Source organism: Vombatus ursinus, unplaced genomic scaffold (genome assembly GCF_900497805.2).
Source record: "Vombatus ursinus unplaced genomic scaffold, bare-nosed wombat genome assembly UNPS02014778.1, whole genome shotgun sequence".
Lineage (NCBI taxonomy): Eukaryota > Metazoa > Chordata > Mammalia > Diprotodontia > Vombatidae > Vombatus > Vombatus ursinus.
In genome coordinates, this window is record NW_020954556.1 from 36331654 (window position 1) to 36356080 (window position 24427).

General features: G+C 36.9%; 1 protein-coding gene across 2 annotated transcripts in view; it reads left to right on the forward strand.

Annotated features, from left to right (window-relative positions):
- Nucleotides 1-24427, forward strand: part of PNPT1 (polyribonucleotide nucleotidyltransferase 1) — a 46949-nt gene that overhangs the window by 4161 nt on the left and 18361 nt on the right. The window contains exons 2-14 of one of the 2 annotated variants that reach the window (XM_027865573.1): nt 2794-2854; nt 3442-3516; nt 4371-4476; nt 5933-5982; nt 7564-7627; nt 7723-7770; nt 10501-10614; nt 11780-11966; nt 13356-13407; nt 14185-14242; nt 16444-16540; nt 17059-17161; nt 20903-20973. In XM_027865573.1, the coding sequence (XP_027721374.1) occupies nt 2794-2854; nt 3442-3516; nt 4371-4476; nt 5933-5982; nt 7564-7627; nt 7723-7770; nt 10501-10614; nt 11780-11966; nt 13356-13407; nt 14185-14242; nt 16444-16540; nt 17059-17161; nt 20903-20973 (1086 nt within the window). Of the gene's footprint in view, nt 1-2793; nt 2855-3441; nt 3517-4370; nt 4477-5932; nt 5983-7563; nt 7628-7722; nt 7771-10500; nt 10615-11779; nt 11967-13355; nt 13408-14184; nt 14243-16443; nt 16541-17058; nt 17162-20902; nt 20974-24427 lie in introns of those variants that run through there. The other variant, XM_027865574.1, reaches the window with a different exon arrangement.

Here is a 24427-nt window from a genome sequence, read left to right on the forward strand (position 1 = left end):
AACATTTATCATTTCCCTGTTTTGTAACATTAGCCAACCTGATAGGTATTATGTAGTACCTCAGAGTTGTTTTGATTTGCATTTCTCTAATCAATAGTGATTTAGAGCAGGAAACCAAGGATTCTAAGAGCCAGAAGTAAAGTAGGAACACCTTCCATGCTTGGGGGACAACCAGTAATCTCTATGCAGATGATTTGAAAACCAAGAATCTATAGTAGATAGCAGTGAACTTGGGAGTGAAGAAGACCTAGATTCAAGTCCTACCTAAGATACTTCCTAGCTGTGTGACTTTGGAGCAAGTAACTTAAGCAATCTGGGCCTCTATTTCCATGGGAGGCTGGATTCAGTGACATCTGAGATTCCCTTCTAGATCTCAATCTATGATCTAGCTACATATCCATCCTTCATTTGTCTCCTGAGCTCCCATTTCCACACTTCTAACAGCCTACTAGACATCTCCATAGATGTTCCAAAGTCATCTCAAACTAAATATATCCAAAACAGAACTCACCCTACCTCCTCCTAACTTGCCATTTCATAAGATCATGGATTTAGGGCTATAACAAACCTTAAAAGCTATAGAGTCCACCCCCTCTTTTTTACAGATGAGGAAACTGAGGCCGAGAGAAGATCACATGGCTAGTAAGTAATTGAGGTGGAACCAGTATATATTCAAATCCCCCTAGACACTCACTGTGTGACCCAGGGCAAGTCATTTAACCTCTCTCAGCCTCAGTTTCTTCATCTGTAAAGTGGGAATAATAACAGCAAATGAGGTAGTAATTGTAAAGCATAGTACCTGGCACATAGTAAGCACCATATAAATGTTAGTAGTTGTTGTTGTTGTTATACCATACTGCTTCTGGGGTAGCATGTCACTGACAAGGTATGCAACTTTGAAATTGTGCTCAACTCTTCACTGTCACTTTCCCCCATATTCAGTCATTCAGCATCTCTAGCATCCATCTCTTCTTTCTTCTTACATCACAACTATCCTAGTTTGTTGTTCAGTCATGTCTGACTCTTTGTAAACTCATTTGAGGTTTTCTTGGCAAAGACACTGGAGTGTTTGCCATTTCCTTCTCCAGCTCATTTTACAGATGAGGAAACTGAGGCAAACAGTGTTAGGTGACTTGCACATGGTCACACAGCTAGTAAGTATCTGAGGCTAGATTTGAACTCAGGTCTTCTGTCTCCAGGCCCAGCACTCTATCCACTGTGCCACCTAGCTGCCCAACCTAGACCAGACCCTTAACATTTCTTGCCTGGACTGTTTTAGTAGCCTCTGTTGGTCTCCCTGCCTCAAGTCTCTCCACTTCTAAAATATCTTGCACATAGCTGCTTACTTGATATTCCTAAAGAACAAGTTCCGACTATGTCACTCTTCTGCTCAAGAAACTACAGTGGCTCCCCTATAGGATAATATACAAATTCTTCTGTTTAGCATTTAGTCTTTCATAATGGCACCAGACAAAGTTTTTCAAGCTAATTACACATTATTCCCCCTCCTTGTACTATATCACTCTCCAAACAAACCTAGTTGTTAATTGTGCTCAGTATTAGAACTTCTCACCTTCATTCATTTACAGAATCTGTCCACTACATTTAGAATGTTCTCCCACCATACCTCTGTTTCTTGGAAACCCTAGCCCTCTCCAAGACTCAGCTCAAAAGGCTTTTCCTTATTTTCTCAGTTGTTAACCTACCTCCATCTCTTTTCTGTATTTCATGTATCATGTTTTTACTTATGTGTGACCATGATGTATTCCCCAGTAGAATGTTAGCTGCTTGAGGACAGGGACTGTTTCCCTTTTGTTTTTGCATCTCTAATGTCTAGCCCAGTGCCTCCCACATAGTAGGCACTGAAATTAATACTTGTGGATGGATTGATTGATGAGTATAATTTCAGTAGGCAGAAAGGAAGAGAGAGATGGCAGTCAAGGCAGAGAAAACATGAAGTACCATAACATGTAGAAGAGAGAAGGCTGGAACAAAGATTGTATTGAGGGCATATTGGGAAGTGAGGCTGGTGGTGCCAAAATATGAAAATGTTTAAAGCCAGGCAGAGAAATTTGGACTTGATGCAGAGAAACCTTTGTAAGTTTGTCAGCAGATTATACTTGATGTAGTCTAGAGGTGCTTGAAGTGGGGTCTGTGAACTTGAGTTGTTTTTTTTCCCCACTGTTTTGATCATTGTATTTCAATATAATTGATCTCCTTTATAGTTCTATGCATTTTTTATGCACTTAAAAACATTCTGAGAAGGGGTCCATATTCTTCACCCTACTGCAGAAGGGTTTAGAACCTCTAGTGTAGAGTTTTACAAAGATTAATCCTACAACTGCTTAGAGGATTAGATACTTGGAGGCTTGCTAGGAATACCAGTGTAATTCTGGTGTGAGGTGATAAAGTCCTGAATTAAAGGTGTAACTGTGGGAGTAAAAGGGTGGATACCATAGACTTTTCCAAAGAAGAAAGAGTTGGAATTGGAAATTCGAAGGATTTAGAAGGAATTCCAGTTTATCACTTAACCTCATTCTGCTTCAGTTTCTTCTTGTATAATATGGGATAATGATGGCACCTTCCTTCTAGGGTTCAAACTAGAGAACATAAGGAAAGCAGTTAGCAAACTTTAAAGCTCTTTAAAAATTCTATAAAAACTCTACATAAAGTGTTATTATTACTAGCATTAAATGAACACCCTGATCTATTCAAGAGAACTTTGTAGGTTCTCTGTATGAGGGCTGTCGATTGAATTGATATGTCAAGTCCTTTTGGTTTTCTTTTAAACAGAAAACTAGAAATATCCTCTGGAAAACTGGCTAGATTTGCAGATGGCTGTGCTGTAGTACAGGTAAAACATTATGGTTTTTAATTTTCAATTTTTAAAAAATGGTTACTGGACCTGGTTTTAATTTCTTCCATAATAATGAATATGGATAATGTAAGAATCTTGGTAGTGGAAGTAAATTCAGGGATTATCTAGTTTATTTCCACTATTTTTATCAAAACTGTTCCAGAGCAGGTACCCTTTCTTATCTTTCATATTTCAAAAAACAAAAATCATTTCACTGCATTAATTAAGTTAGATAGTCTAGTATCTTATAAACTTTTATGCAGGAAGTTTTATTGATCTATAGTTATATCTCTTGTTCTGTTTCTAATGATGATAGAGAAAACTACTAGGCTTACTTGTTTCAAAATGACTTTGTTCTTGTTTTAGTCATTGTTGCATAGCAGGAGTCTGCTTTTGGCCACTTAAGATTCATTAAAGTCTCTGTTAGGAAAAACATTAATCTTCCATTGAGTTTAATTGAAGTAAAGTAGCAACTCATTCTTTTTTAATCTTTCTATTAAATAATTGGAAGCTGTTGGTATATTGATAATTCCTAGTGCTAATGCTACTTACTGTTGTTTGATGTATTTTTGTATTTTTTTAAGTCAGGTGAAACAGCTGTGATGGTTACAGCAGTCAGTAAAACAAAACCTTCACCTTCTCAGTTCATGCCTTTAGTGGTAAGTACCAGATAATTTGTCTGAAATTGTGATAGCTTCTAAAGAATACAAAGGGAAAAAATGGGGGGGGGGGGGAATATCTCCATATTACTTGATTCTTTGGACAAAGTATCTTGGCTAGGGATGAGTCTAGGTCACTTTTTTAAATGGGTCATTAAATTCATGACAGTAAGTGGCTGTCTATAGACTCTAATGATCTCCTTACATATATAGTAACAGATTTGCAAAGAGGCAGATTTTATTTTGGCCTATAAAAGCTTTTCATATGTAGCATGGTGAAACAGTAGAACCTTAGTTGCACTAGAGGGGCAACTAGTTGGGACAGTGGATAGATTGCCAGACATGGAGTCAGGAAGACTCCTGTTCCTGAGTTCAAATCTGGCCTCAGACACTTACTAGCTGTGTGACCTTGGGCAATTCACTTAACCCTATTTGCCTCAGTTTTCTCACTATAAAATGAGCTGGAGAAGGAAATGGCAAACCACTCCAGTATCTTTGCCAAGAAAACCTCAAATGAGATTACAAAGAGTCAGACACAACTGAACAGCAGTTGTTATAGAAGTTAGCAAAGGAGGCAGTAAGAATTTCTCTTGCCCTAAAGATATTTAGAAGAGATTTTTTTATTGGATGAAACATTAAATTAGATGGCCTTTAAGATCACTTTCAACTTAAATTCTGTAAAACCTTTGTCTTGTAAATATAAAATAAAATAACACTGTATTTGCTCCAAAGAATAAATTGCTATCTGTCCCAGGTAGATAATTATTTGTAAGGCAATGGTCGGTGTTAGACTAGAGTTTGTAATAATATAGCTACTGTTGGAATTCATAAGAACGATTCTGTTTTCACTTAAGGTTGACTATAAACAGAAGGCTGCTGCAGCAGGTAGAATTCCCACAAACCATCTTAGAAGAGAGTTTGGTTCTTCTGATAAAGAAATTCTCACAAGTCGAATTATAGGTAAGAAAAAAACACAAAAATAATTCCATATGATCATTTAAATTACTTCTTGGGGTACATGGGGTGAGAGAGAGTGAAGAGAAGATCATGCTAAGGTTACGAACCTGGTAGCCCAGGAAATTTGGAAGAGAGGTGGGGATAATGATTTCAGATTTGAACATGTTGAGTTTAAGATATCTCTGGAACATCCAGTTTGAAATGTCCAGTAGGGAATTGTTGATGTGTATTTGAAGCATAGGGAAGAGACAAGAACTGGATATAGAGATCTATGAATTATCTACATAGAAATGCTAGTTAAACCCATGGAAGCTAATGAGGATACTGAGAGAGAGAATGTAGATAGAAAGGTAGAGTAATGTGAGATTGTGGAGTTTTTGAATGGAAAGCAAAGGAGTTTTAACTTTATTTAGTAGACAGTAAAGAGCCACTAGAGATTTTTTTGATCAGAAAAGTGATGTGAACATATGTATTTGTAAGAATGAGTATTCTGACAGCAATAGAAAAGATGATAGAAGCAAGAAGAAAGTGAATAAGATGTTTTTATCCCCCATGTTTTTCAGTAGTCTTCACTTGAATGATTTCTAAAAATTTTGTAGTATTCGCCTACTAGATTAATTCTATGGATTATTCCTAAACTCTTTAGTATACCCAGATATTTCAACTGGGGCTGTTTTTGAAGTGTCTTAAGTTGCATTTCTTGGAATGGGTGGAAAGGATGTAAAAGTGGTTTATAGCTATAACCACACTTAAGTGGCATTGGCAAGAGGGAAGGAATTGGGAAGGATTTTCTTTTCCACTGGTGTTCAGTTTTTATGTCTTTATTCCCTATTTCTACTTTTAAGTAATGGCTTTAGGACCATAATGAAGATAAATTCCCCTTTCCACTCCTTTTGGCCTTTGCCAAAAACTATAAACTTTACCTTCTTACTTCTTAGCTGCTTCTAAGACCACTATAGTGCTTGTGCATCATACTTCTACAAAGCCCTTAGGCACCTACATTATTACCAGGGATGGAATAAACATATATAAGTGATATCATTCCATTCATTTGTGTTCTGCTTAGTAAGTCAGCTTGAGAAAAAAAGGAAATTCTTCATATTGAACAACTCTGTTGTTTTTAGCCAGATTCTTAATACAAAAAGTCTGTTAAGGGGCAGTTAGGTAGCACAGTGGATAGAGCACTGGCCCTGGAGTCAAGAGGACCTGAGTTCAAATCCAGCCTCAGACACATGATACTCACTAGCTGTGTAACCCTGGGCAAGTCACTTAACCCCAAGTTCAAATGCAGCCTCAGACACATAGCACTTACTAGCTGTGTGACTCTGGGCAAGGCACTTAACCCCAATTGCCTCATCAAAAACTAGAGAAAGAAAGAAAGAAAGCCTATTAATTATCACTTAATGATAAACAAATATCCCCACAAAACTATTTTAAAACCTTTTTTTTTTCCCCTCAGATCGTTCAATCAGACCTCTCTTTCCATCAGGCTACTTTTATGATACACAGGTAAGTTCTGTTTAGTATATTTTTAAAGTCAGTATTTCTTAAGTATCTACTGTACTGGTCACAAGAAAATAGAGATTCTTCTTGGTAGTATTACTTTTTAAGCTGAATGAATAATGAATAAATACAACATTCATTCCAAATGATAATTGGAGATTTACTGAAAAGATGTTTTGATCAGTAATAGTAACTCACATGTCCATAAATTTACACAATGCTTAAAATTCAAAATAAACACCATGAGGAGTTGCAGGAATTATTTTTCTCACTTTATAGATGAGGAAATGGTGGCTTAACCAAAGTCCTAACTCAAAACTAACTCAAAAGTGAGATTCAAACCCAGCCTTCTCTTCTCACTAAGTTCAGGGATCCTCTACTATACATAGTGCCTCTCCAGTAGAACAATTTTTAAGGTACAATGTAGAACACAATTTAATTCTTATTTTCTATTAATTAAGTTCTCCCTGGAGAAAAAAATTTTCATCACACTTTTGGTTACAAGTAAATTTGTTAGTAATAGGCTTTATTGTTAGTAATGCAATTTATCACTAATTTAAGTAACATCGCAATAATATTTGTTGAAATAATTCTTGCCAAGTTAGAATAAGTATAGAACAGTAAAAAAGAGAATTTTGATGTTTCCCTTTAGAAAGACTCTTCACAGTACATTTATGTAGAAAAGAAGGATTTCTTGTCTCTTTTTAAAAGTATATATTTTGATGCCCCATACTGAATTCAATCTTTGCATAATCAAAATACCAGTGAAGGTGTATGGGGTTGTCTAATTACAGTAGAATTATTTGGCTTAATAGATGTCTGGTATTTTTTTAGTCTTGTTTCAATCCATCAGTCAGTAAACATTTGTTAAGCATTTATATTCCAAGTAATATACTAAGTATTTGTTTACTCTGAGTCCAATTTTTAACATTTTTGTTTTTACTATATAAACTTTAACACAGTACTTAGCATGGCACCTTGTCTGTAAATATTCGTACTTTGGATAGATGGTTGGTTGATCTAGCTTGTTTATCTTGGAAGGTGGTCTAATAAAGTCATAATTATAGGTTTGATTCCTGTTTTTTGCTGTATTCTTTGGCTGTAGACTGAATTTCTCAACCTAGCCAGATGTTTAGAGTATATAATGGCCCTTGGTCACAAAAGTAACAAGTGAGTGTGATTAACTTAGTGCAACCATCACTAGTGCCCAAGGCTTTTCTACTAATGATGTTAATAAATTAAATGGCACAAGTCAAGCCCCTTCTCACTATCTGATCTCAGATAACAATTTTTATTGGATTTTTCCAATAAACTTACACCTTTTTGGTATGTTACCTTTTTGAATGACAAGTATTCTTCAGATAGTTGTTTGTTTTGTACAAATGGATTTCCACTATTTTCTTTTCCCATCCTTTGCAAGGATGTTTCAGCCTCAGGTAAATCTGTTATTAATACTATGTTACCTATTCAGTTATAATCAGTTATGAAAGGCATGTTATTTGTTATATGATTTTAAACTGATGTTGATATAAATGATTTTCCTCAATGATTTTTAAAAGTTTTCCTTTTTTTTTTCTTTCACATCAGGTTCTTTGTAATCTTTTAGCAGTAGATGGTGTTAATGAGCCCGATGTCTTAGCAATTAATGGTGGTAAGTCCAAAATCAGAGATTTTACAATTAATATTTTAGTTATTCTAACAGCTTAAAAAAGTTTTTTTTATTTGTTTTGTCTTGCTTGTTTTTAGCTTCTGCAGCCCTCTCATTATCAGATATTCCTTGGAATGGTCCCATTGGTAAGTCAAGATTTGAATGTAGGAAATATAACTAAGGTTACTTTTACAAAGTAATATGTAATTTGTAAAATGATTACATGCCTATTGGGTTCACAGCACTAAATTAGCTGATGGAGATACAAAGATAAAAAATTACATATTCCCTGCCCTCAGGGGCTTAGAGCATAATAGAGAAATAATCCATTTTCACATAAGTATAATATAAGGTAGAATGTGATAAGATAGCAAAGGAGAGATCTATTCAAAGTACTCTTAAGAAAATTGAGGAGGGTAGAAAACAATGTGCTATAAGAGTGAGGAGAGGTAGAATAAAGTAGATAGAATTTTACAAAGGATATGTTGCCTGAGCTGAGCTTTAAAGGCAAAGAAGGATTTAAACAGCAAAGATAATAGTATATGTTCCAGAAACAAGGAATAGCCTGCATAAATTCAGAGGCAGGAGACAGCATGCTGAGTTCAGGAAACAGCTAGTAGTTCAGTTGAACATGGATATAGGGTACATAAGGACAAGTTAGGTAAAAAGGCTAGAAAGATAACTTGGAGTCAGATTATAGAGAGTTTTTAGCTAGCAGGAGGGTGTAGTCAGTGATTTTTAAAATGCTCCAGAAAGGTCAAGGAATAGAAAACTGAGGAAAATCCATTAGATTTAGCACAAAAGAGGTTACTGAGGACCCTTGAAAGAGTAGTTTCAGTAAGTGGTAGGATTAGAAGCCACATTTCAAAGGGTTGCAGAGCAAATTAGTAGTGAGGAAGTAGGGGCAGTGGGTATAGGCAGGGTGAGGAACATGTGGCCCTCTAGGTCCTCAAGTGTGGCCCTTTGACTGAATTCTTTTATTAAGGGGATTTGTTCGGTGAAGTTTGGATTCAGGCAGAGGGCCTCACTTGAGGACCTAGAGGCCTGAGGCTGAAGGTTCCCCACCCCTGGACTAAGCATTTAGAATTGAGTAGGAAACATAATAGGCCTAAAGTTTGAAGGAATGGCAGGGTCAAGGGAGATAGAAAGGAACGTGTTCAAAGGTGCAGGTGGAAGAGTAGTCCATCTTGACAAGAAGAAATATCAGTTTGTCTTCTGGAGCTAAGTCATAAGTGGAAAAGATAAATGAAAATGTACAGGTTTGGAGATAAGGCCTCTCATGACAGATAGGCTCAGACTTTTCAAGAGAAGGCAAAGTCATCTCTGAGATGGTAGAAATTATATTGAAGACTTTGAAAAGAGCAATTTAGGAGCAGCAGAGATGTATGATAGGGAGCCAATCAGAAATAAAGTAAAGGATTGCCATATAGTGGTAGGAGTGAAATTGTAATGGACTCACTTTGCATATTTTGTGACTTCTTCTTTGTTCAGCAACTCCTGAGTATCCATGGAAAAATTACGGATGACACATAGTTGAGGATTATTAGGACATGTTAAAGGATGGAGAATAAGGGCTTCAGATGGCAAGCAATGAGAGTCCAGTTGGACTGGGTCCCAACTGTGAAAGGACAGCAGTAAGGCCAGAACAGAAGTGGTAAACTAGAACATGGTAGAGATTGAGAAATTGGATATTGTGAGGACAAAGAGCAGGTTTAGGAATGAGGCATTTGGAGAAGTGGAATCATACAAGGTTGTGATCCAAAAGAGACATTTTAGAGTTCAAGATTTTGGTGATAGTAGAACAATTGCAGATGGTGGTGAGGCATAAGGTGAGAATGGCAGTGACAAGAGATAGATTGGAATCATCCTCATTGAAGAACTTAGGAGGCCAGAGTATTAGGAGATCTTACATAAGTAGCAAAATCAGCAAGGCTTAAGGCAGTAGTTGGGGTAGAGGAAAATTGTGAGCTGTCCTCATAGAGGAAAGAGGAAGAATAACTTGGAAGTCAGTGGATAACAGTAGTAAGGATCCAGAAAGTATGCTATAATCAAATGATATAAAATTCAAGGCGTAAGTTTCTGAGAAGATTCTGTAAGTTGCATAAAATATGCTGATTTCTGGACCTGTGGGCATTGAGAAAAGGAGGTACCAGCATTGGAGAGTAGTGTTTTCAGGAGAAAGCCAGCTATCAGTTTTCTGTAAGAGTCAGGAATAAGAAAGGTAAACAAGAACTTAATAACAATAGAAGGCACAAAGGCGAGGCAGGGGCTAGTGGAGGAAGACAGGAGTGGATCAGGGATTGGGCTGAATTATATGGGGACAGGAATTCAAGGAGAGATAGCAGAGGCTGAGGATTTTGCCAAGCCAGATATCTGCTCTGAATCACAGGGATTAGAGGAACCAGAAGCAGGAATTTGTTAGACATTGGGCAGAACATTGCTCAGTAAGGAGAAGTTGTAGATGAAGTCCCAAAGTTGATGTTAGGATGTTGGTGTGAAGTAGGCCTCTGTTGATCCTATATCTTATGTAGAGCTGCCTCACTTAAGTGTAATCATTTCAAATATTGCAACTTTCAAGGTTGCTGGAATCAAGTTTTGATTCTAATGATAACATTATACTAGTATTAAAGGTTTTTTTTCCTTTAAGTATGTTTACTTTTTGTCAGTTTTTATAAGAAAGCTTATTTGTGGCTGAGAATTGAGTGTCCAGACTCAGAATAATACAATGTATATGTAGGGTTTCGTTATAATACTTCCAGATATTAAAAGTATAGATAGTTATTAGTTTTTTGTTTTCCAGGAAGTAATAGGTAAAATATTTTGATATCAGTGATTTTGAGTTTTAAAATATCATTAATAATTGAAGTCCTTTTTAGGTGCAGTACGAATAGGAATAATTGATGGAGAATATATTGTTAACCCAACTAGAAAAGAAATGTCCTGTAGTACTTTAAATTTAGTGGTCACTGGAGCACCTAGCAGTCAAATTGGTAAGTATTTTGGAAATCTGATATTTTCTTGTAAGTTCACAGTTTTAAATCTAGATATGTGTATATTTTATGTTTAATTATTAAAAACTTTTTGGTAACTATTTCTAAAGTAATTTTTAGAGCCTAAAAAGCAACAATTTAATACTGAATTGTTTTGTAAATGTAATGGTGTGTATTTGTCCATTTCATTCCCTCCAACTCTTTATGATTGGATTTGAAAAAAAGGGTGGTCTGGTGTAAGGAAGCTTGATCAGAAAGATGAGAAATGAATTGATCTTGAGTCACCTAGGTGTCAATATAGAAAAGACATTGGTAAGCTGGAGGGAGCCAGGATGATAAATGGGCCACAAGATTAGACCACATAAGTACTGTTTGAAGGTAATTCAATTCAGTAAATATTTATTAAATACCTACTATGTGCCAGGCACTGTGCAAAGCACTAGGGATACAAATAAGAAAAAGAAAGAATCCCTGCCCTCAAAGAGTTTTCAATGTAATAGGGGAAGACTGCACAGAAAAGGAAGCTGGAAAGGGGAGAGAGAGAGAGAGAGAGAGAGAGATTGATTTGTAGTTAAGGGACGAGAACTACCTGCTTCTACAGCTGCCCTTTTCCAAGATGCAATATTTTATTTTGTGGGTTTTTTTGTTTGGGACTTTGTTTAAAGGAGAAAAAAAAACATGTAATTAAAAAAAATTAGTAGAGAAGATCCACATAATAAAAGCCTGCCTGAAATAAGATTAGGCTTCTCTGTTCCTATGCAGGACATGTGCAAGAATCTTAAATCTAATGAGTTAGCAGTTCAAATTAAATATCTCTTAAGATATTTATACTAAACTTTATCTTATGTGTACCTTTTTAAATTTCCTCTTTGGTTTCATTTTCTGAGAATTTATAGGAAATCTCCATTTGGAATATAATTCAAATGTGAGGACCCCAAGGTTCATATACACTTTGCATTTAAAAATTGAAACTATTTTGACTTTGGTTAAAGAAAGGAATAAGAAAAGTGGCTATAGTGTTTGGAACTAAAGGCAATTGTTTTATATTAAATTTGTGTTAGGTCATGGCTCAAGAATTGTATACTAATGTTGATTATGTTGATTTTAAAAGTAAATGAGTTAATGGATTTAATGGAAATTGGCTCCCTGTTTTTTATTTTAACAGTGATGTTAGAAGCCGCTGCAGAGAATGTATTGCAGCAGGACTTTTGTCATGCCATCAAACTTGGGGTGAAGTACACCCAACAGATAATCCAGGGGATACAGAAATTGATGAGAGAGAGTGGTAGTGCTAAGCGGACCCCTCAAAAGCTATTTTCTGCACCACCAGAGATGGTGAAATTTGTCAATAAGTAAGTACATCCATTCATACTATACAAATTGTGGAATTAGTGGCAGATTTATCTCCTTATTAGAAAAAAAAACTTTCTGTAGAAACTATGGTTACATTTATGCAGTCTTACTTTTAACCAGCACTCTTCTGTCCTAATAGTCATTGTCTTAAGTTTGTTGTTGTTGTTCTTGTTTCAATCGTGTCTGACTCTTCACAGCCTCATCTGGGGTTTTCTTGGTAAAGATGCTGGAGTGATTTGCCACTTCCTTCTCTAGCTCATTTTACAGATGAAGAAACTGAGGCAGAAAGGGTTAAGTGACTTGCCTGAGTTCACACAGCCAATAAGTGTTTGAGGCTGTATTTGAACATGAGTCTTCGGCCCAGCTGTCTATCCGATTCAGCACCTAGTTGCCCTTTGTCCTATTGTCATAAATACCTGTTCTCAGTCTTAACAAAAAAAATTTTTAAGGGCAAACTCACATTTTGCCTGCAAAATGGCCTGCACCCATCATCCCGCCCCACTGCTCTTTTTTCTTCTCCATATCAAATAAGCATGGAGTTCCTGCAGAAGGGCAAGTATGGTATTGGTAGGATTCAGTGGGGCCCATATTTCTGTTCCTCACTAGCCTGGTTCATTAAGTAGAGTAGGTTCTCCAAATGCTTTTTGAACTTGCAAAAGGAATAAGAGGAGGATAGCATATAGTTGCCTGTTTATTCAAAGCATTTACAAGTTGGGCATTTATGACTTATGAACTGCCTTTAATTAGCAAGGAAATGCAGATTTATTGTGCCTTGAAGACAGTAGGTGTTTTATAATGTTAGTAATGCCTTTAATGTATGTAAATTTAGGAAAGAAATCTATCATAGGTTAATTTTGCTAGCTTAATAATAAGATACATTATTATTCAGTCATTTGCAGCCAGATACAAAGTGTAACTATAAACAAACACTTGACTAAGAACTAGGTTGTAACAACACACCAGATTTGTTTGCATTATTTTACATGAGATCACTCGTTTAAGAACAGCTTGAAGTGACCATCCAACTAAGATAATGAATGTAAAGCACTTTACAAAACTTAAAAGTGCTACATAAGTAGCAGCTGTCATTATCTCGAGTCTGCTCGTATTAGTTTAAATGCCATATTCTTGTTCTCTTTTTAAGACATTTATTTTTTCAGATTCATCAATTTTATATTTATTTCTTCTGTCCTTGCAGGCCAAGTATGGTGGCAATTCACATTTCCTTTAAGGCTAAATCAGTATTTGAGAAAGTGACTTTTAAATACAGATATATATATATATATAGATATATATATAGATATATCTATATATATATATATGTGGAATAAACAAATGATGTTTACAAATAATACACCTTATATATGGTTTTTTTGTCCTTAAAATAGGCATGCCATGGAAAGGATCTATGCTGTTTTTACAGATTTTAATCATGACAAAGTAAGTATACTTGAGATATGTCTTAAGAATACTGTATGTAAAAGAGTTCCAAGCACTCCTATACCATATTTTACCTAATAGCGTTTGAGAATTTTGCTTCTATTTTCATGAAACGTGTGTGTGTGTATGTGTAAAATGTTTAATGCTTGAGGCATTTTCTCTGGCTGTTCTTCATGCCCTGAGCTCCCTGGCTTTCTTTAAATTAGGCAGTCAATCAACATTTATTAAGCAAGCACCACTGTGCCGGATACTCTACTAAGTCCCTACCAAAATCTCATCCTTTACTGGAAGCCATCTCCAACCCCTCTTAATCCCAGTGCCTTCCATCTGTTGATTATCTCCTAATTATCCTGTATGTACCTTGCTTTGCATATATTTGTTTGCATGCTGTCTTCCCTTTTATAATATAAACTCCTTGACGACAGGGACTGTCTTTTGCCCCTTTTTGCATCCCTAGTCCTGGCATATACTAACCACTTAATAAATATTTCTTGATTGATTAATTAAAATATCTTGAAACTTTCTTTTTTCTTGATGTCCTCATCCCATTCCTACATTTGTTAATATCTGGGTATGTGTGAATGCATCTGAATGAATATCACAGGGAAGATTTTATTTTTCTTTGTCAGCTACTAATCTTTGAAAAAAGATTCCCATTATAGAATCCCAAAATTCTATGCACACTTCACAATTTGGTCATAGTTATGTAGTAACATAAAAATATTTGTTATATTGCGAGTATTAACAGTTCATATTTACAACTGTAACTTCTTTTAGGTTTCCAGAGATGATGCTATTAACAAGATAAGATTAGATGTTGAGGAACTACTTAAAGGTACTCTGTTATTTTTATTAATAATTTTGATTTATTTTAGTAACAATAAAATTTTATAATTATTTGTTAATTGTTAATCTTTATTTGCTCAAAGGTCTAATTCCCAGGTATATAATTCTATATTTCACAGTTTGGAAATTCCAAGTTTATTTAGAGTGATTTTCTTGGGCATTTTCCTCTGTCCCACATATCTAGTCAATCTTTTTTTTTTTTTTTTTTTAATAATAGCTTCATAATAATACCTGTGGCCTCTCCCTCTGTCACCACTGTAATTCAGGCTCTTTTTACCTCTTATGGCAGTAGATTTCTGACTTTTCTTCCCTTATATCTTGCTCCCCACTGTGTATTCCAAGTGAATCTTCCTAAGGCTTATCTTTAACAGTGCTACTCCATTTTAAAAAAAGCCATCAGTGACTGACTTCCCACTGTCTATCACATAAACCCTAAACTCTAGTCATGGCTTTCAAGGCCTCCACAGTCTGGCTTCAGCCTATCTTTTCAGCCTGATCTCACACTATTTCTCTTCGGTGGCACTTTCCAGCCAAACTAAACTGCTTGGCATGCTACTTATAATCTGTACTTTCTTCACATGGAATACTGAGATGCTCCCCCTTAATATCTTAATGATATTCAGATTTGTATTGTAGTTACTTGTGTAAATACCTTCTCACCCTACTTAATTGTAAACACATTGAGAGCAAGAATTGTCTCTCATTTGCCTATATCTCATTTGTGCCTGTTTATAGAAGGTACTTAGCAAATATGAAATGAAATACAAGTATGAATTATACAGAATGTTTGCTCCCGAGAGTCTAAATTGTGCATTTAATGTAAAAATCTATTGTACCACTTGAACATAAACTAAACACAACATAAAATATTAAATTTCTTCTAAATAGACAGATATCCTATGGTTTGATTTATTTGCTCTTTTCATCAGCAGAATAGTTGTTAGAATAATTTTTATCATGTCACTATCTGTCAGAATTGAGGCTATCACCTATAATTGCTATTGAAAAATTCTTAGGGGACAGCTAGGTGGTGCAGTGGATAGAGCACTGGCCCTGGAGTCAGGAAGACCTGAGTTCAAATGTGACCTCAGACACTTACTAGCTGTGTGACCGTGGGCAAGTCAGTTAACCCTGATTGCCTCTCCTAAAAAAAATAAAATAAAAATAAGAAAGTAAAGATTCTTAGGATCCTGTTTCACTAGGTCTTATGTAGCTTAAAAATGAATAAGAGAGTAAAATTATTTTGAATAAAGTTATTGCATATATTACCTTATTTAAGAAGTCTTTTATAAAGGTTTCCCATTTATACAAAATTATATATGTATATATATATGTATACGTGTGTGTGTGTGTGTGAACAACTTTTCTATGACACCTTGGGGATGGAGAAGCATTTAAAAATATTTTTTAATTCTAACTCTGTTTTATGTATAGCATCTAAAATCTTTACCCAAATTCAACACAAAAGCTGAAAATCTCAAGATAAAGCCTAATGTTGGAAATGACTTCTTAGAGTATTATGAATTAAATAATATTTGGAAGTTTTTATATGATCCTTTTTGTCACTTTATTATACTAGAACACATGAGCATTTTGGGAATATTATATAAAACTTTGCACTCGGTTTTTTGTTAATTTCAATCGATGAGGATTTAGGAATCTTAGCATAAAGAGAATTCATTGATTCCCTAATTTATAAGTTAAGATAAAGTTACTGAGACAGAGAAGTACAGATGAGTACTTTTGAGGTGATTAGTAATACTTTTTCATAATATGGTTAAGTAGAAGTTATTGGTAAGTAGCACAGCATAGGCAACCCTAAAACAGCATTTTTCAGCTTAAACATGTGCAAGTTCCCAGGAACCAATACATAATAATGCAGACAGGACCTAGAACATTTAGCACTTCGTCATTCATGTTTATTTCCTAGGTATGGGTAGTGTTATGAGCAAAGCTACAGAGAGAAGACAGTACAGAAATGCACAGGGTGTGAGCAGTCTGGTCTCATGGACAGTACAATAGAGGGGAAATAATATTAAATAAAACTGGAAAGAAGTTAACATGAGAACTTCATGTTCAGAGCATACTCTCTGAGTTGGGAAAATAAAATCCTATTTTGACAGATGATATACCTACAGAAACCCAGACTTCTGAATAGATCTTTTCTTCTGATTTGTCTTTCACCTATAGAAAAATTTCCAGAGGCTGATCCATATGAAATAATAGAATCTTTCAATGTTGTTTCAAAAGAAGTTTTTAGAAATATTGTCTTGAATGAATATAGAAGGTAAATATATCCTTTCCCTGAAAATAAAATATATTTATTTCTAGTATCTCTGTACCTGAACTTTTTTTATTACTTTAAAATTGTGATATGTCTAAAGTGAGTAATTTTTTAACCTAAGTGCACAGGAAAGAATGCTGATATTTATTTCATACTTGTAGAGTAGCAGAGTCAATAGAGCACTAGACCTGGTGTCAGGAACACCAGAGTTCAAATCCAGTCTCAGATACTTAACCAGCTGTGCGTAACCTCTTAACCTCTGCCTCAATTTCCTCTTCTGCAAAATGTGAATGATAATAGCACCTACGTCCCAGGATTGTTGTAAAACTAAAAGGAAATATTATTTGTAAAATGCTTTGCAAACCTTAAAGGACTATATACGTGATAGTTATTATTAAAATTATTATTATATGACTTCTGAAAGAGAGCATGATAGAGAGAGGAGGAGAATGACATGTTGTATGAGTGTGACTTTTTCCTACTTTCATATGCTTTATACTTCATTTTGTTTATTATCATAGATGTGATGGACGAGATTTGACATCACTCAGAGATATTAGTTGTGAAGTAGACCTGTTCAGAACCCTTCATGGATCAGCACTGTTTCAGAGGGGCCAAACACAGGTAATATTTGCAAATTACTGCAGCTGTTTTCTCATTTATGATTACTTTATTCAAGCAGAAATATATCATAGCAGTTACCTCTCTCTTCTTTGTCTGTCCATTGGCACTTCCTCCATAGATAGCATCAATCTAGTTTAGGGAACCCTGAGCTGAGAGTCAGAAAATTTCATCTCTTCTACTTAACAGCCATGTGACTTTGGACAAGTCATTTTGCCTTCTCTAAGTCACCTGTAAAACAAGGGGGTTAAACTAGATAATCTTTGAGAACCCTAATTCCATCTCTAATATTCGGTGGTGGTGGTGATGTTTGTTGTTTTGTTTTGGTTTTTTTTTTTTTTTGATGAGAGGACACCAACTCATTTAACTCCATTGATATAGGGAACTCCCAGACAGGAAGCTTTCTCTCAGTGCAGTTCCTCTGCTGTGCAACTTGTGGTTTTAAAAGATTGCCTGATTATTCAGGTTAATAGCTGGCAAAGTTCAGGAATAATATTTACATATATTCTATATGTCAATAAGACCCTCCATATTAAATCAGCATGCACTTTGCTATTCAACAACTTCAATACAAAGGTAAGAATAAGTGAGAAACATGTCAGAAATCATGGGTCAGGAATAAGGAATGAGAGAGGCTGAACAGTTGTAGGCTACACAGAATATACACACCTTTTTATTATAAATACTTTTTTAAAGAAAAGAATTGGTAGGTGTAGGATATAATGAACATTGAACTACATCACATATAGTGAAATTGATTTTATCTATTTATATGTGTGCATTTTTTTTAATGGACTTGTGATTTAACCAGTATTCTTCATGAGGAAACTCCTTCCACCGATGCCAGTTAGCACCAGTTCTGCAACTTACAGTCTTAGAAACTTTCCTAGGCCGAGACATTAATTGACTTGCCCAGACTCATACTGACAGAAGACAGAGTTAGGACTCTGAATCCAGGGTTTCCTGTAGTGAGGCTTTCTCCATGTACCACACTACCTCAAAATTAGTTATATTTTGACAGAGACAGGAAAGGACTCCTTAAGGTTATGGGAACTGGGACTGAATTAGCTGTCTGTGTAAGTCAATTAAGTCAAGTCAGCAAGTATTTAGTAAGTGCCACGCACTGTGATGAGTTCTGGGGATACAAAGAAAGTCTCTTCAAGGAACTCACATTCTAACAACTATGTGAATATAGGATATATTACTGTAAATGGGAAGTCATCTTAGAGAGAAGGCATTAGTCGGGGGATAAGGGACAGGTAAGGTTTCTTATAGAAGGTGAACTGAGTCTAGAGGCAGCAGTAAGGAGGGATGACATTCTAGGCATAGGAAATAGCCAGTGAAAAGTCACAGAGTTAGAAGGAGTGGTATACAAAGAGTGCCTATTTGCTCACAGCCAGTTACTGGATTGTAGAATGCATGGAGAGGGGGAGTAAAGACTGGAAAGGTAGGAAGGGGCCGGGTTGTGAAGGGCTTTAAAAGCCAAACAGAAATTTTTATAGAGGTAATGGGAGTCATTGGAGTCTATTGAGAATGAGATGTGGGGGGAGTGACATGGTCAGACTTGCACTTTAGGAAGATCACTTTGGTAAATGAGTAGATGATAAACAGGAGTACAAGAGACCTGAAGCAGGGAAACCAAATAGAAGGTTATTGCAGTTATCCAGGCAATAGACTATGAAGTCCTACACCAGGATGGCAGCAACAGATCAGATGTATATGATGAGTTGGAGTGAGGAATCAAGGATGACACCGGGGTTATAATATAGCCTGGGTGACTGAGAGGATGGTGGTACCCTTGACAGTAGTAGAAAACAGGGGAAGGCTCAAAGGGAAAGAGAATGAGTTAAGTTTTGGATGTGTTGCATTTCAGATGTCTGTGGGACATCCAGTTCAAGATATTCAGTAGGCAGTTGGTGATGCTCAGGAGAGACTAGGACTAGATATATAGATCTGAGAATCATCTGTGTCACATAATTGAGCCCATGTGAGCTGACAATATTACCAAATGAGGTAATATAGAGAGAGAAGAGAAGGAGTCCTATAACAGAGTTTGGAGGACATGCAATTAGTGAGTATGACCCAAAGGAAGATGTAGCAAAAGAAACTGAAAAGGATTTACCAGAGAGCTCAAAAATATTTTTCAGTTATTTGTCATATGTCATACTGGAAAAGTTAAAATTAAAGTAATATCCCATCATCCCTTTTGAATGCTAAAACATAAGCAGTACACATGGGTGTGTCTTCATATTCCTATTATTGTTATCATTTGGATGCATTTACTAAATTCCTGTTTATGTAAATGAGGGGTCTGGTTAATTATTCTGATTATTAGATATTTTAAATTTTATACATTACCATTTTTTTTTCTTTTTTTTTTACATTACCATTTTTCAAAGAACTAATGTACAATTACCTCCATTAAAGTCCTAATCCTGTGCATCATTTTGGCATAGACGTGGACTTAGGTTCTCAAAAGCTGACTACTCGATGAAACTTTCTGATAGGCCCAACCAATCTGGAAAGAATTTAAATATGGAAGGACGGTCCAGACTAGCTAAATGAAGACAGGTTCATCAATATAGCTTCACTAGTAAGTAACAGGCAGCATGGCACAATGGATAGAAGGCTAGTCTTGGGAGTCAGAAAGACCTGGGCAAGGTCTCTCAATGCTCTAGACCACTTTCCTAAGAGAGACTCTTACCTTCAATGGTACGGGAAGGCTTCCTTCTCCAAGAGTTCTGTATGTATCAGTGCAGTCACAGGTCCAGTCCCTCATCCTACCCTTTTCATCACCACAAAGTAAGCCGTCAAGTGTTAACCAGACAGAACCAGCCTCTAACTTGTGGGTGTCCAGAGCCACACAGAGAAGGCTAGAGACAGGAGAGTCAGGAATCAAACAGAAGCTTAATTTCAAAGTGAGGGAAACATCTTGAAAGCAAGGATACATGTACTGAGGCCTCACCACTAGCGGGGAGAATCCAAGGCAGTGTGGGGACATCTCAATACTTACGCCAATAGCTATGCAGTGAGCTGCAGCCCTAACAATGAGGGATGGTAGCAACAGTGAGGCAAGTCTGATTCATAGTAGGACTTCATGACCAGAACATGGTCACAGCAGGTGCTTGTCCAAGCTCAGAGAACACCTGGTGCTGGTCAAAGCAATGCAGTAATTATATGATTTTGCTAGAGGGCAAAGTCATCCAGAGGGTGAATGCAAAGGATTGTTGTTGGGCCCAGCTCAGGGCACAGCTTGCTTCTGAGCCCTAGCTCTGGATAACAGGGTGTCTCCTAATATCTTGACACAAGTAATAAATGGTTTTGGACTCATCAACCAGAGAATTATCTATTAAGGCATTGAAGGAATGGTGATCTGGGTCACAGAATTTATAGCCAGAAGAGATCTAAGAGATCGTTAAGTCTCTTTCCATCATTTAATAGATGAGGAAACAGACCTAGAGAGGTTAAGTGATTTTGCAGTCAGTTGTAGGATTGCATTCATTTTTATCTGCTCCCTTTCTTCTCCCCCTATAACTGGAATAGTACCTTAACAAAGAAAGAGCTCAGTTAATATTTGTTGAATGTGTTAGTGATTTCATTATTAAGTGCACATATGATAGTGGTAGACTTTGTATAGAATTACTTAGACACAGGATATGTCCTTTGGTTGCTTACTATGCTCCTCAGGTGTTTTTTATTCTGCATACTTAGTATATCAATAGCAGAATCATGTTGTTTTTTTAGGTGCTTTGTACAGTTACATTTGATTCTTTAGAATCCAGTGTGAAGTCTGATCCTATTACAACGGCTATTAGGTAAGTTGGAAGATGGGGGAGGCATTTCTTTGTGTTGTTCCTGTATAACAATGAAGTTATCTCAGAAGAGAGGTACATCATAATTCAGTGGGGCCTTTGATATAAAAGACATAATTTTAAAATCAGTTTCTGTATTTAATGGCTCTGTTTGATAATAATCATAATTGCCTATCTTTCCTTCTCTGCCCATATCTTGTTTTTCCTAAACCTGTTCCTCATCCTCACTTTGAAGTCTAGTTCCTCCCCCCTTCAGTATTTTATCAGACCGTTATTCCTGCTCTGGCTCCCCTTTCCTTCATTTCTAGTCTTGATCATTTAGTGAACACTCTACACTACCCTCTACTGTCAGATCACTTGATCACTTTTCCCATTACCTCTTTGGCCTTGCCACATTCCCAACCCTATATTGTTCCCATCATCCATCTTTTCCACTCCTTCTTGGGTGCTGTTGAATGGAACTGCAGAAAGTCATAATAACCCTTCTAACTAAATCAGTACATATTTATGTTATCTAATTTCATCTGGATCTTCGGTACAGAAACGCACTCCTGGTACTCCTTCCTGATTGATTTTCTGTGCCATTGTTCATAATAGTTGTTTCAAAGTTCTCATCTCTCCTCAAGCTTCACACCCTTCTCTTCACCCTTTCTGCGGAGGTACTTGTCTCACACTTTACTGAGACAATTGAGTCTGTTGAAGAATCCCTTCTTCGATCCTCCTCATGTCACAACCCCTATGTATTATCCTCCACTATTCTTCTTTAGTGTGAGAAGAGGTGACCCTCTTCCTCAACAAGATTAAATCCTCCTAATATGTCCTTTGATCCCATCTTCTCAAGCAGATTGCCCTCATTATTATCCCCTCTCTCTAATCTTCAATATCTCCCTAGCGACTGGTTCCCTTCCCTGAGGAGACTTTGCCCAGGTCTCCCCAGTTCTTAATAGATTTTCACTAGATCCCACTGTCTCTGCCAGTTGTCATTATATAACACTTCTACTTTTCCCAGCCCAACTCCTTGAAAATCTTCAATCTTTGTCTCCATTTCCTGTCCTCTAACTCTCTTAGAAACCTTCTGTAATTTGGCTTCCAACCTCATCATTCAGCTGAAACTTCTCACAGAATTGCCAGTTATCTGCTAATTACCACACCTAATGGAGTTTTCTCAATTCTCATCCTTTAATCTCTCAGTTGTGTGAGACAATGCTAACTATCCTCTCTTTCTGGCTGCTCTCTCTGTGGATGTTGTTGTTTGGACAGAGCTCCACGGGTCTTTCTGGCTACTTCTCAGTCCCTCTTGCTCATTCATTATCCATGTCATGCCTAAATAGTAAATCAGGCACAGGATTTATTAAGTGCCTACTACATGCCAGTCACTGTGCTAAGAGAAAGGTAAAATACAGTCCATGCCCTTGATGAGCTTACAGTCTAATGGGAAAGAAAACATGCAAACAACTATGTAGAAACAAAACATATACGGTATCAATTGGAGGTAATCTATGGAGGGAAGACACTAGCATGAACGGGAATTGGGAAAGGCTTCTTATAGAAGGTGGGGTTTTAGCTGGGACTTAAAGGAAGCCAGGAGACAAAGATGACTAAGGAAAGAATTCCAGGCATGGGAGACAGCCAGTGAAAATTCCTGGAATTAGGAGATAGAATAGGAGAGGAATAATAAGGAAGCCAATGCCAAGGAGAGGTATGGGGCTAAGAGGATGAGAAATGAGGGGGTAAAGTATAAGAAGACTGAAAAGGTAGAAGGGGGCCAGGTTATGAAGGGCTTTAAAAGACAAACAGGATTTTATATTTGATCCTGGAGATGATGGGGTACCACTGAAGTTTACTGAATAGGGGGAGTGACATGGTCAGACTTGTGTTTTAGGAAGATCACTTTGACAACTGAGTAAAAGATAGATTGGGGTGGTAAAATACTTGAGGCAGGCAGACCAAGCAGCAGGCTGCTGCAATAGCGTGAGATAATGAGGGCCTACACCAGGGTGGTAGCATTGTCAAAGGAGAAAGGGGGCCTGTAGGAGAAATGTTAGGAAATTTGAATCAACAGAATTTGGCCACTGTGAGTGGTCAGAGATAGGAAGGAAGGAATCAAGGATGACACTGAGGTTTCAAGCCTGAGTGATTAGGAGGATGGTGGTACCCTTGACAGTAACAGAAAAGTTAGGAAGAGGGGAAGGTTTTGGGGGAAAGAAAATTAATTCAGTTTGGGATTTGTTGAGTTTAAGATATTTATGGAATATCCAGCTCAAGATGTCAATAGAAGTTGGAGATATGAGAGTGAAGATCAGGAGATAGGTTGGGACTGGAAAAATAGCTCTGAGAATCTGCATAAAGATGACAATTGAATACATGAAGAGAAAAGAATGCAGGACGGAGTCTTGGGGGATACCCCCACTAAAGACGCAAATATCCAGTAAAGGAGACTGAGGGATGGTCAGGCAGATAAGAGGAGAAGCAGGAGAGATCAGTGTCATAAAAACCTAGAGCAAATAGAGGGTCACAAGATAGAGGGTAATCAACCATGTTAGAAGCTGTAAAGAGGTCAGCAAGGATGAGGGCCATTAGATTTAGCATTTAAGAGATCATTGATAATTTTTTTATGTTTTGTTTTTTTGGGGTTTTTTTGCTTAGGCAGTTGGGGTTAAGTGACTTGCCAAGGGTCACACAGCTGGTTAAATGTCAAGTGTTTGGTCTGAGGCCGGATTTGAATTCAGGTCCTCCTGACTTCAGGGCCAGTGCTCTATCCACTGCGCCACCTGGCTGCCCCAATCATTGATAATTTTGGAGAGAACTTTTCAGTTGAATGATGAGATCGGAAGCCAGATTGCAAAGAGTTCAGACAAAACTCAGAAGGAAGTCATGGCACCAGTTGTAGGTGCCTTTATCAAGGAGTTTAGCCACAAAAAGGAAAAGAGATAAAGGAAAATAGCAAGTAAGGATAGACCTATCATGTGAGGGGTTTTTGAGGATGGGGTAGAGATGAGTGTGTTTTTGGGCAATAGGTGACAATAAGAGATTGAAGATTAGTGAAGGAGTAGGGATAGTGGGGGTTGCAGTCTGTTGCAGAAGATGAAAATGGAATTGGATCACTTTTGTGTAGGGAGGTTTCCCTTGGCAAGGACTCTTTTATGTGAGACAGGTAAATTAGACAGGAGGAGATAATGGAAGGCAGTATCTAAGTGGTGTCAGGTTGAGGCAGCTAGAAGGCGCATTGGATAGAGTGCTGAACCTAGAGATAGGAAGATCTGAGTTCAAATTTGCCCTCAGACACTTACTAGCTGTGTGACACTAGGCAAGTCACTTAGCTTCTCTTTGCCCCTGTTTCCTCATCGATAAAATGGGAATAATAATAGCACCTACTTCATAGGGTTGTTGTGAGAATCTAGTGATAATAATATTTGTAATGTGCTTAGTACAGTGCCTGGCATGTAGTAGACACTGT